General features: G+C 35.9%; 1 protein-coding gene across 3 annotated transcripts in view; it reads left to right on the plus strand.

Moving 5' to 3' along the window:
* The window catches only part of Hmgcll1 (3-hydroxymethyl-3-methylglutaryl-CoA lyase like 1), a 119,365-nt gene that overhangs the window by 67,328 nt on the left and 38,567 nt on the right, over window positions 1-13,470 (plus strand). For all 3 annotated transcript variants that reach the window (XM_036192721.1, XM_036192723.1, XM_036192722.1), the window contains 2 exons: window positions 5,269-5,332; window positions 7,867-8,055. In XM_036192721.1, coding sequence (XP_036048614.1) covers window positions 5,269-5,332; window positions 7,867-8,055 — 253 coding nt within the window. The remainder of the gene's footprint in view (window positions 1-5,268; window positions 5,333-7,866; window positions 8,056-13,470) is intronic.

The following is a 13,470-nucleotide window of genomic DNA, read 5'->3' on the forward strand; positions in this document are numbered from 1 at the left end:
ACAGCATCTGTGGCATTTCTTCACAACTTTCCAGAAAAAAACTGAAATTATGAGACTAATAAGATGACTTATTAATTAGATATTATTAAAAACCCACAGCTTTCATTTAGGTACAGAAAGCAAAGACAATTGTGAGGTGTGATGTTTTATTTTAGTAATAATTTGTTCATACCAAGTGACTAATATTTACTACTAATTAGAAGGAGGTGATGCATCAGATTTTCTCCAGCCAAAATCTGTGCAGTCCTTATTTACCTTTTTACCCATCAACCAAACCAATCCAAACCAAGTCTGTTTTGTTTCCAAAATATGTTGCATCAGAGGTATTAGTGATCTGTTTCTTTAGTGGAAGACACTCACTGTGAAGACGCTCTTCTGCTGTATAGCTGTTCTTCAATTGGCTGCTCAGTTCTGTTGAGCTTGCAACCTTTAGAACAGCAACCTTCCCAACTGCCAAAAAGGAAGGGCAGTCTCCCCCAACTTTCACTTCACGAAATGATTTATAGCCCAACACATTTATTCAAAACTTTCAGCTTTCAACCTGAATTAGCCAAGCCATCTATCTAAATCATGTTGCAGAATTTGTGTGTCCTGCACTTCTTGCTGCCTGAGGCCAGATGCCACATAGATTATGATCCTGACCTTGACGGGGAGGGCAGCCTTATTTTGAGGGATAATGAGTCTCTGTATTCAGAGCTCTGCTTTGATGTGGGCAGTGAGTAGCAGGCAGTGCTGCTTCTGAATGACTATCAAACAGCTTCCATTGGACAGTTTCCCTCCGAGGAATTCACTTGGGGATACATCACCATTTCCAATTAACAGAAGCTGCTTATAAAGTTACTTTTTAAACTTTTACCATTAAACTGAGGTCTGTAAGAAAACATGAAATAATAGGTTACCGAAATATGGTACATAAAACTAAAACTCAGACATCTGCTTTGGCATATTTTTTCCTATGTATAGTGTTTACTTAAAGATTTATATTTCATGTAAGTGTATGTAACCCACCATCAGTGTAAAACAGGGGGCTGAGACTGGATGAGGGTCAGTTTATCTAGTTCATTGAATTTTTCTTTTTTCTTTCTTTCCTTCCTTCTTTCCTTCCTTCCTTCTTCCTTTCTTTCTTTCTTTCTTTCCTTTTTTCTTTCTTTCTGTCTCTTTCTCTCTCCTTCCTTCCTTCCTCCCTCCCTCCCTCCCTCCCTTCCTTCCTTCCTTCCTTCCTTCCTTCCTTCCTTCCTTCCTTCTTTCCTTCTCTTCTCTTTTCTTGGTTTTGGATACAGGTCTTGCTATGTAGCTCTGTCTGTCTTAAATTGCCCAGCTTGATCTCCTCTTGTGGCACTCCTCTTACCTCCTCCACTCCTGGGTATTACGAGCCACCATGCTTTGTTTTTCTTTCTTTTTTCTCCTTTTATTGAAATTTTTCTCACATAATATATCAGATATAAAAACAGAGGCCTAAGGGGACAGATTTGATGGAGTCATTCCTTTTCAGGGCTGAATGCTCCAAGGTCTCTCAATCTCTGCATATGTCTGGCTGTTGGATCTCTGTATTTGTTCATATCTGCTGCAAGAGGAAGCTTCTCTGATGATGACTGAACAAGGTGCTGATCTATGAGTGTATCCGAATTCATTACGAGTCATTTTGTTGTTATATTCTTTTAGTAGAACAGTAGTATTTGGTTTTATCCTAGGTCCCTGGGCTATCTAGTCTCAGGTTCTTGGTCATCCAAGCAGAGTCAGGTATAGGTTCCATCTTGTGTATTGGACCATAAATTGAATCAGATATTGTTTGGCTACTCCCACAAACTTTATGCCATCATTGCACTAGAACATCTTGCGGCCAGGTCACCATTGCACATCAAAGGCTTTGTAGCTGGGTTGGTATTTATGTGTATATATTTGGCTGTTAGCTTGGTGTTTTTGTGGGACTCCTCCTAACAGTGGGAGAGGGTGTGTCTTTGACTCTTTTGCCTGCTCTTGGTACTCTTTTCTTCCTATTGGGTTGCCTTCTCCAGCCTAGACATGAGGGCTTGTGCTTTGTGTTATTGTATCTTGTTTTGTTGTGCTTGCCTGTTGTCTCTTGAAGGCCTTCTCTTTTCTGAAGAGGAAACAGAATGAGTAGATCTGGGGGGAGAAGGGAGGTGTTGGAGCTGAAAGGAGTGGAGAGAAGAGAAATTGTGGTTGGGATGTGTTGTATGACAGAAGAATCTGTTTCCAATAAAAAATGAAATTTGAAAGTTGGTTTGATGTGTGTTTCCCTGATGGCTAAGGATGTTGAACATTTCTTTAAGTGTTTCCCAGTCATTTGAGAATTCTCTGTTTAGATCTGTACTCTATTTTTAAATTAGGTTGTTTTCCTGACGTCTATTTTTTAAAATCTATTTTGGATATTAGCCTTCTCTCAGTGTGTAGTTTGTAAAAATCTTTTCACAATATGTAGGCTGCCACTTTGTCTGAATGATGGTGCATAAGCTTTTCAGTTTCAAGGTCCCATTTGTTACTTGTTGATCTTAGTGCCTGAGCCAACTGTGTTCTTTTCAGAGAGTCTTTTCCTGTGCTAATGAGATCAAGACTATCCCCTTCTTCTCTTTTATCAGGTTCAGTTTTATGTTGAGGTCTTCAATAGAACTTTTGAGAAAAAGAGATTAGCACACTTTGGATTATGGGCCTTTGTATGCTGATTTTGCTTTAAGAATCTTAAAGTCCAGATAAAGACATAGTTTGAAGAATACTGCATTAGTTTTGTACTAAGTAACTCCATGCGTAAATAAGTCAAAGAAAGGACTCACAAAATTGAGAAATATACTGTGAAGATATAGTTCAGTGGAACTGAAGACAGGAAGTGACCTTGGAAAGTCATCAGTGAGGAAGGGGTGAAAATACCCATCCAGAGAGTTAGGCCTTAGGAGCAAGAGGATGGGTAGTCAGGCTCAGCAACAAGCCGAATAAGCACAGGATGCTTGTTTTGAACAATTTGAAGTTACTGTTGTGTATTGGCATTATTTTTCTTATTTAGCACATTTAAAAGGAAAATATGAGCTGGGCCATGGTGGTGCACACCTTAATCCCAGCACATGGAAGGGAGAGGCAGGCAGATCTCTGTGAGTTCAAGGCCAGCGTGGTCTACAGAATGAGTTCCAGGATAGCCAGAGCTCCACAGACAAACCTTGTCTCAAAAAAAAAAAAAAAAAAAAAAAAAGGAAAATATGTAACTGGCACATAGGTATTACATTTAGTCACATCTCAGTGTTTGGGACTTAGAACAAATGTAATCAGTTTTTGCACATTACTGGAATCGTTGTATTTGGATTGGAATTTCTCCTCTCTTCAACAACTTTCTCTAGTGTTAAGCCATTTTCTTTTCTTCTCATATGTCCTGGTCACATTTTAACAAATTATGAAATATATATAAACTGGAAGAGCAAGCTATGGTTCCAATAAATTTGATTTCCCCTTCCTTGTCCTTTGAACTGTGTGTTGGGCTTGCTAAACAGCTTATCTATTTCATTCCTTGAATGTAAATTTTATTTATATTAGTACCTCCAAATTAAGTTACATCTGACAATTGGTGTGTACTAGCCCACTTAGTGTGCACCTCAAGTCTGTTAGAGATTTCCTTCTGAGTTTTCTAGTGAATCACAAATTTAATGAACATGTTAGTATGTTTTCTTTTTGCTCCTATCTTCCTTCTGACAGCCATTTTATGAAAGCTAGATTTCTACAAAACAGATTTCATCCTTCAGGGCCTTGCCTATATTTTCTGAGTGCCTCATGATAGTTTTGAGTCATCTCAAAGTCTGGCCTCATTTGTAAACACAGCACTTGCTGTCTAGAATCTTTCTTATCCTAGAACTATGTCTCCAGCCCCTTCTCTCCTCATGTGGCTTCCTTCACTCCAGACCACCAGACATATGATGCATTATCTTAAGACTGCATTGTAAAAGTGTCTGAGGCTGGTTTGGTAAAGTGGGGTTGGAGATAAGTTGAAAGTGGTTAATATAGGCTTGTCATCAAGCTTGATAATAATATGGAAAGGGATCACTATCTTTAAGTGGAAATGAATTTGCTGAGGAAGCTTATAGGATATTTTTTAATCCATAATCCTTGTTTTAGAAAAGTATCAACAATTTTTAACAAAATGAATTAAAACATAAATGTGAGCTCAGGATGTTTCCTTCCTTCTTTGTGGCTCTGAGGGTGAATCTTTCACTTGTATGACCCAGGTTGATGCAATGGTTGGCTTTCTTTAACTCCATCCATCCAATGCCTGCTGTGTAAATATGTCTTCTTTTCTCTGTCAGTGATGTTTCTCCACCTCCTACATGATACATGTACTTTGCATCTCAATGTCCTTAATTCAAGTACATTTGCCAAGCTGGTTTCCTATCTCAAGTAACATTACAGGTTCCAGGTACTGGTATTTCATATTTTTCAAGATATAAAGAAAGATAGTGAAAAGAGAAGCTTTCAGATTTAACTATGTTTATACTATTTGCCCTGTTCATCTTTATTCATAATCTTTAAGCCCATGAGATACTATTCTATTTGGAACAAGTTAGATATACTCATGAGGGAAATAAGTTGAATTCTGAGGTGGTGGCTACTTCCTGGGGCTGGAAATGAATAATGGCTGTATCTTATTTGTTGTTAAAACATCTAGATAGATGTATGGAGAGAATCCTTTATATTTGCATGCCAGCTCTCTATAATTCTAAAGGCTTGCGTATTTAAATATTAAATTTATAAATCTAAATAAAACTACATTTCACTAGTGTTTTCTGCTTTGAATATTTATATGATGCTATAGTACAGTGGTTCTCAACCTCCCCAATGCTGTGACCCTCTCATGCAGTTCCTTATGTTGTGGTGACCCCCAATGACAAAATTATTTCTGTTGCCACTTTATAACTGTAATTTTGCTGCTGTTATGAATCATAATGTAAATATCTGATATACTGGATGGTCTCAGTTGACCTCTGTGAAATAATTGTTCGACCTTCCAAGTCATTGAAACCCACAGGCTGAGAACCACTGCTATAGTATAAACAAGCTCATATAATGTTCTTCAGTCACTGTCATCATCAAATAACATCAAATTTTAATTGTTTGATAGATTAAAGGTTTAAATGCTCTGAAATAATTTTTATTTAGTTGGAGAATAAGGTAGAGGCGTAAAATAATTTTGCTTGATGCAATTTTGTTATTCATTTTTAAAGTGGAAACTTGCAAATGATTGACAGATCATATTGCCCTGTATTTTCAATGTAGGTATGTGTCCTGTGCTCTGGGCTGTCCATATGAAGGAAGCATCATGCCACAGAAAGTTGCAGAAGTAAGAAACATCTCCCATCTTTATGGTTACTGGTAAAATGATGATATTATCAGTAAATTTAGATAGTTTGCTTTATTATTTATTGAATTTCAATAGCAGAGACTAAAGAGAAATATGACTGAGAAATTATCACGGAAGATGTGTTGAGTTAGTTACTTAGCTAGTCATTTCATTTTCTTTTTTTTTCCTTTTCCTTTTCTTTTCTCCTTTTTTTTTTAAACATAGACCTATCAGTTCTAACTTTCCAAAGGTAGCTGACAATTGAGTCTTATAACATGGATGCTTTAAAGACAAAAAGAGTAAAAGCAAGACAGACATCTTGCTTGGGCATGACTTTAACCAAAGAAATGCTTTCCCACTTCCAATCACAATATCAGACAGTTGTGCACACACATGTATGCAGCTCTTCCTCATGCATATTTACGTCAGAGAATGTGTTTCAGTGTTTCTATTCATTTGTGATCTTCATTACTGCGCTGTGTTGCTATGACAGAAATTTATGGCAATAGAGTATAGTCATTAAGAATTTGCATATTGGATTTTTAAATGTGTTTATTATATTCTAACTCTTTTTTCTTACCATCAGTTCATATTAATGAATACCTAATACTCTACTTTGAGAATTTGTTTAGAAATTTATTTGTAGATAAAGTATATTAATATAAACTGCTTAGATTATAAATTTTCATAAATTTTGTAATACAACACTGAAACAGTAAATGTGACATGATTAGTAGACCCCATCCAAATTAATGTAGATTAAACTTTTAGTCCAGCTGAAGTAATTCCTTCCTTGAAGATTACTGAAGATTTTTCAAATGAGGGTTATTTCATTATGTCTTATATTAAAGGTCCTTGATCACAGAGGCAAATACACTAGGAAATGATGAAGCTTAGGTTTTATGTCAATTTACTTACATCCAAGACTGTTTTATGAATTTGCATGCACTGCTATATATTGATTTTTTAAAAAAAGAATATTTCCAAAGGGCTTGACTCCAGGCCTCATGTCTTGGAGACACCAGACTGTTTGTCGTCCTGTTGCACTGTTCTAGCATGGAGGAGCTGGATACTCACTTTTTTTTTTTATATACCATAACAACTGGGGTGCTGCTGAAGCCTTGCAGACAGATTAGAAATATTAAAAATTCATGATCAGCAACCATGCTGCTTTGGCCTTTGTGCTAACCTAATGCATTTTGTGAATTTATTCTTTTCTTTCTGAAATGACTGAAACTTGATTACTTTTGCAGACTCTCACCCTTCTTCACACTTAATGCCCCTGTTCTCTGTTGCTCATGGCACTCTCTTGCACGTTTGACTTTTTCCCTGCTTTGGAATGCTCTCTGCCTTTCACACTTCAGTGGCTTGGAACCCACTAACCTTTGTGTGTGTCTCTTTTCGCAAACACGTTTCAGACCCTCTCTCTCACCCTTTAAAAGCTTATTTTATCTCAAGGCACTCCATTCCCATTCTTGACAGCTCTAGGCCAGTGCCCAGTGTCCTTTCCCACATGACACAGAATCCTGTTTCTCTGTCCAGAGTCTTATTTTAGTTTGATTTGTGCATGTCAGTGATATTGGCAAGAAACTGGTCCTCATTTGTACCCATGATCACAAGAGCCATGCCAACATCACTTTCTCATCAACCTCATCACCCAGCACAGTGCCTGCAATAAGGTGGCTCTGGACAAGTACAAGTTGGATAAAAAAAAAAAAAAAGCCTTTTACTTATTTTATTTTGCAGCCAAGCATGCTGTTAACATTGTCCTGATTACTGCTAGTTTTGAAGGCATCCTGTCAAGGCTTTGGAAAGCATTCTAGATAAGGACATTTTGTCATCTATATTCAACAAATCAGTAACTGAAGCACAGTAGATTGATCTCATGATCAACCCAGTATCAAAGAGATAATCTGGGTGAGAGTTAATATTCAAATCCTTATTTGTCTCAATCTAGAACCTCTGCCAAAACGTCATGATGTCTTCATGCAGTCCACATTGCTCTTTTATTGTAGTATTGGTTATTAGGCTTCAAGATAGCTTTAAATTTACCTGACTTGAGTCCCTTCACTCACAAGATAGAAAATTTAAGCTAGGAATATTAAATGATTCTTCTAATTGCGAAATACCTTAATAACAGAGTTGAAATTTCTGCTGATGACTCATGACCTCTGACATAATGCCCAAAGAAACACTCCTTCCAATGTAGACCTTCAATGCTTCTTTTTCAATTAAAGTTGAGAAATATTAACCTTATCTATGTGAAATTACTGCTTGACCTTGAACAGATATATATGAGGTAGGTGTGACTCTAAGACAAACTTGAACAGATAACATAATAACAGTAACTTCATCCAAAATATTAAGATGGTGCTTAAAATTTAATGAGCATAAAAGAGGACCGGGAAACCCAACACTTTGCGTGGGCAAACTCATCAGAGTTGTCTTTTTTATCTCCAGGTGATGATTGCTCAAGTCTCAGGGTTGGTGTCAGGTCATTTCCATTTTTTCACCAGCAGTTTGCCTTTCAACAGGTCTCAAAGAGATTGTATGGAATGGGCTGCTATGAGATCTCCTTGGGAGACACAACTGGAGTGGGCACTCCAGGCAGCATGAAGATGATGTTGGAAAGTGTCATGAAAGAAATCCCTCCAGGAGCTCTTGCTGTTCATTGCCATGACACGTATGGACAAGCCCTTGCAAATATCCTAACAGCTCTTCAGGTATTTGTAGTCTTGGTGTGCACAGTTATCTATGATTCAAGCATGTTGAGAGTTTTAGCGAAATAAATTTATTAAATGCAAATGTAGTGCTTAAACAACAATATGTGTTATATAGTTTATGTTGAGATCCTAGGAATATGATGTTTCAACATAGCTACACGTATGAAATATTTGTAAAAGCTACATGATTTTTTTAAGAAAGTAGAGATTTCATTACTATTTGTATGATTTGGTTAAGTTGGTGGTCTTTTATTTTTAAAGTATCAATTCTATTAGACTTATGGCTTCTAATTTCAATGCCTATATACCTCAACTATAAAATTTAATACAGTTAAATATTATGATATGTTGAGAAAGACACAAAAACTGTAGCGTGTACCATTGTAATCATGAAATGAGTGATCTCTTGTTAATTTGGTTGCTCTATGATGAATATATGTGGAAAAGGGACAGAGACTATTTTACTAAAGCATTTTTCTGAAGTTTGCAACCTCACATTGTGTGCATGCACACGCACCTAGGAATCGAGTGTAAAGCCCTATGTGTGCTAGGCAATCATTCTACCACTGAGCCCACAACTTCTCTTTTAATATAACTTGTTTATTTTAATTGAATAGATTCCTTTATATGGTTAAAGAAAAATATCTAAAAAGTTAGAATACTAAGAATCACTAAGTTATATGCTATTCTATGTGTATTTATCTAAAGAGTAAATTTAAATAATTTTGTTTTAAAATTTCCTTAATCTTATGAAAAATAGATTCATTTGATATCCATACAGATAAAATCTTGAAAGTTAAAGATAATACTATTAGAGTATTTTGGTAAGACTAGAATTCAATTTGGAAAGCTTAATGTTACAGTTCCAACATGTGCAGTTGTTGGCAGAAGTTTAGAAAGAGTAGGAGGGGCTTATCTGACTTGTGTTATATATGTGAGAAGGAAAAAAGATTGTGTCATGATATTTTGGGATATGGGAACCTTAAAAATTTTTCCTTCCTACAGATTCTAGATTCAATGACAATAGAGAATTGTGCGTGGCTCCAGGGTTCTGTGCCCAACTTCACTTTTTGTCTTATTAGGTGTTCCTGAGCACATGCCTAAGCTTACCCCTCAGATCTGATATTTACTCTTTGCTTCTATATTTTCATATTATGAGTAGTAATGTACTTATATACCATGTTTATTATTCTATGGATGGTAGTTTAGTTACTGGGGACAAAAGCTTGTAGCATAGAGTCTTAGAATATAGACAAAAAGTCTTTAGCCTCTACCTATTAATACTTCTTTTTTGGGCACTAAATATTTTTATATTTATTGTAATTTTAATTGTTAAGAAAAGCAATCTGCAGAATAATAGTCATTGTATATAATAATATTTATTATATTTATATTTATATTAAATATTTCAAAACATTTAAGTAGACAATAAATTATACATATAGTAGTGATCTCATACAATGATATTAATGCTGAACAACTATTTTCTCCAAGTGATCTGGTAGTCATCGTGATGTCTTAATGTGATACATTAGTCATGTGTTGTGATGCTGCTGTCAACAAACATGTGTGTTGCTAATTATATGAAAATACACCCTAAAAATCATGTCTAGTATTTATAATAATATGTATATTGTATATATGATCGTATAAATATAGTGTTTACAGCTAGTATGGATAACTCTAGTAAGCAAGTATTTGGGGTTCATGTATTTTTTATACTCTTTCTTCTCTCCTTTTTGTGTATGCGTAGGTTTGATGATGGCCATCAAACCAAGGACCTCCTCATATATGCTAAGCCCAGTCCCACTGCTCTTTTATTTTTACTTCTGTTTATTGAAAAACACACAGAGATCCAGTGCAACATTATGCCTGCCACAACCTCGTATATTTCATTTTACTGAATCAACAGGCCATGCAGAGTGATCCACTCTGGGTTTGACGCACAGTGATGGAACTTACAATGTATTTCTCAGAATGTCGTAATATATGTTTGTACTTGTTAAAATTAACCTACAGAATGAGAAGAAATAATTCCCAGTAAGGAGTGTGTGTGCTTCAAAGAACATAAAAAAAAAAAAAATCAACGACTGAGGTGAATAGCTTGGGAAGATAGCTTGAAAGAAGAATAGATTGAGATTAGAAAACTTGATCAGTTGAGTGGCATGTGTCTCATTCATTGATAAGTACTGAAACCTTGGGGGTGTTGGACTCTTGCACTGGAAATACAGGGGAACACTATACATGTTTGGATCCAAGCTAGTGGAGAACATGAAAAGAATCTATATGTGGCCAGCATTCCTCAAAAGAATACACTCTCAATCAAAGGCTAAAAAAAAAAAAAATGACACAATTCTCCCCATCCATGGAAGATAAGCATTATTATTTTTCATGACATTGACTACAAGTGGAAAATAGATAGAAAACCTCTCTTTGTGCATCATAAACTTTCATAGCCTTCCTGAGTTTAGAGTATGGCTTTACATTGAATTTGAAAGTTACACCAGATGAATTGCTTTCAGATAGTTGTAGGTCAGCAGGACCTGTCATTTTCAATCACATATCTATTCTGAAGACATGCTATTTCTGTTTGAGCTTGTGTGTGTGTGTGTGTGTGTGTGTGTGTGTGTGTGTGTGTGTGTGTGTGTGTTTATCAGGGAAGGGGTGGATATTATAGTCTTCAGCAGCTCCTTTTGTAGTTAGTAAAAGCTGTAAGAACCTGTAGTTATATATTCTGTTGTATCCTTCCTAATATACACAAGCTCTATGTAAGTATGGGAGGCAGAAGGAAGGAGGAAGGCAAGATGGTCTGGGAAAAAAGTGGTATTCTTCTAGCTCCTTACTATCCAAGAGCTTCATTTTTAGTTTCAGTGTAAACACACAGATAAAAAGTGTCACAGCAACTTGTATATTGGGAAACATGTTGTGCATAAATGAACAATTGAGAAAATGGTCAAAAACAAAGGTGAACAAAGGAAACTAATGTTTCAAAATTATCGAGGTTTCTTTCGTCTTTGTGTGTCATTTTTTTGCTATGGGTTGCCTATAGTTTGATAAGATATTGACAACTGAAAGACATACCCTCCCACTTTCTGGAAACTATACATAATTCAGATAATGTTTAAGTCTTTTAGAGTTTTAAATTCATTGAAGACAGATGGGTGTGGCATTGGTATGTCACTGCAGACACATGTGGATGCTGGTCTTTAACACTCCTGCATAAAGAAAAGCCTAGCAGAGGCCATTTCTAACCCCACCTTTTAATAGAAATGGCAGTAACAACAAAAGAACAAGCAGGTTTAAATTTAGATAACAAGAAACAAAACTCTTGGAAAAAAATCTTAATGTTTCAATGTAGGGGAAATGGGAGAGTCCAGCTTCATTAGGAACATGGCTAACCTTGGCTTCAGGAAGCAATGGTCGTACTTCATTTTAATGGAATCTTTGAAGTGGTTTCTAGTAAAATTTGTGGTGGATGTGGAGTAGATACCATTTGCTTTAATTCAGGGGTGGATAAGCAGTTTGCAGTGTTCCAAACTAGAAGTTACTATTAAGGCAAGGAGACATGTAATAAGTAGAAACTTGGCTACAGTGGTAGGAAACAAATGGGGGTTATAAATGGAATGTCCCCCTCAGTCTGGAAAGCACATCTAATCAACTAGTAGAGGAACCTTTCCTGGACTTTCAGGTTTTATTGTGTTTTTAATCACTTAAACATGTAACTCATGGGACTACATGGGTATGTGGACATTAATAACTGAAACTTATCAGATATGTTTAATGTAGAGAAATTATTCTGATCATAGATGTAAGTTAGGGATATTTATAACTACTCAAAAGCAATAGAGCAAGAAAATGAGGTGATAAAATGCACAGCAATTTAGTAATGGAAGAAACATACATGGCCCTATATACATGTCTCCAATTTTATGTAAAAACTGAGTTTTACCCTGTTTCATATTCCCCAAGTCCCTAAATAAAACACCAGTTTAACAAATTGGTTAATCTACTTAATATAAAACAATTGCTCATTTTTTCTCCATTAAAATGTTTTGAGCCTTCATAATTGAGTAAAGCAGAGTCAAACAAATAATATCCAGTGCTACAAATAATGGTCACATGTTAATTGCTAGCATAGAGACAGAGCAGAAAGCCCAACATTTCTCATGAAGAAATAATACATGCTTTTTTTCTTAAATTTAATAGACCTTTAGCTAGCTAGTGTGCCTTTCCTTGTAATGCTTTCCATATGTTTATTATTCTCTTTTAGAAAGACTAAATTATTAACCTAATTTTTACATCAAAAGCATTCATGGTTTTATGTAGACTCTTACTAAACCATGTTAAAATGCCACCAAACTACAAGTTTTTCCTAATGTAATTGGTTTATGTGGTTCTCAAAAAGGATTTAAAACAATTTCCTCTACTACCTAGCCAAGTCTTTCTCTTTTTTCACTTCCTACTTATTATAAAGGATGTAATTGTGCAAAATTGAGACAAGTCACAGAATTTCCAGAAGAGTTCCTTGATAATGGTGTACTTGGTGGGCAAATTCAGACAGTCATTGCCATTAGTGCCTTAGCCAATAATATTAACTTTTAGCATGTATCTTATTTATGAGCAAAGCCATAGTGCAGAACATTGGGTAGCAAATATATGTATAAATGCATGCATTAGATACCATTCATTTATCTGATAATTTTTAACAGCTAGGTAAAACAGAATACAAGAAAGGAAAGGATGCAGGGGATTTCTAGGCTAAGATGGTAAATGAGAAGCTTCCTATGTGCTGTTCTGTGAGTAAAGAGTGTTCAGACAACAAAGAAGACCCAGTATTACAAGAAGAAAAAGAGAGAAACAGCTATAGAAGTTCGGAAGGAGGTGACAGTACAGCTACAGATCACAGACAGATAGGAAGTCACCACCAAAAAGTAGGAAATGTCCTGAGGGTGATATTCCAGTAAAGAACAAATACAGAACCCCAACTATAGAAGACCAAAGAGACTCCTCCATATCATCTAATTGTTAAAATTCTAAGTGTGCAGCAGAACACTGCGAGACATGAGTGCTATCGTGGGAAATCTATTAGAATAACACCAAACTTCAACAGACACTTTCAGGCAAAGAAAGAAGGGACGAATGTATATCAAGGCTGCTAATCACGATTACTGTATCCTGAATGCTATCTCTAAAAACTGAAGAAGCAGCAAAGACATTCCATGGTAAACAAGAGCAAAACCAATCATAACTGACAACTAAGTCAGCAATGCAGAAGACCACACAAAGAGGAGCAAGAAAGCCACAAACATGAAAGTTTGGTAAGAATAAATCTTACTACAAGGACAGATAGATGGAAAGAACATACTGAGACTGAACAATATGTTTTTGAATACTGGTTGGCTAGTGAGGAAACCA

Source organism: Onychomys torridus, chromosome 7 (assembly GCF_903995425.1).
Source record: "Onychomys torridus chromosome 7, mOncTor1.1, whole genome shotgun sequence".
In the NCBI taxonomy this organism is placed as follows: domain Eukaryota; kingdom Metazoa; phylum Chordata; class Mammalia; order Rodentia; family Cricetidae; genus Onychomys; species Onychomys torridus.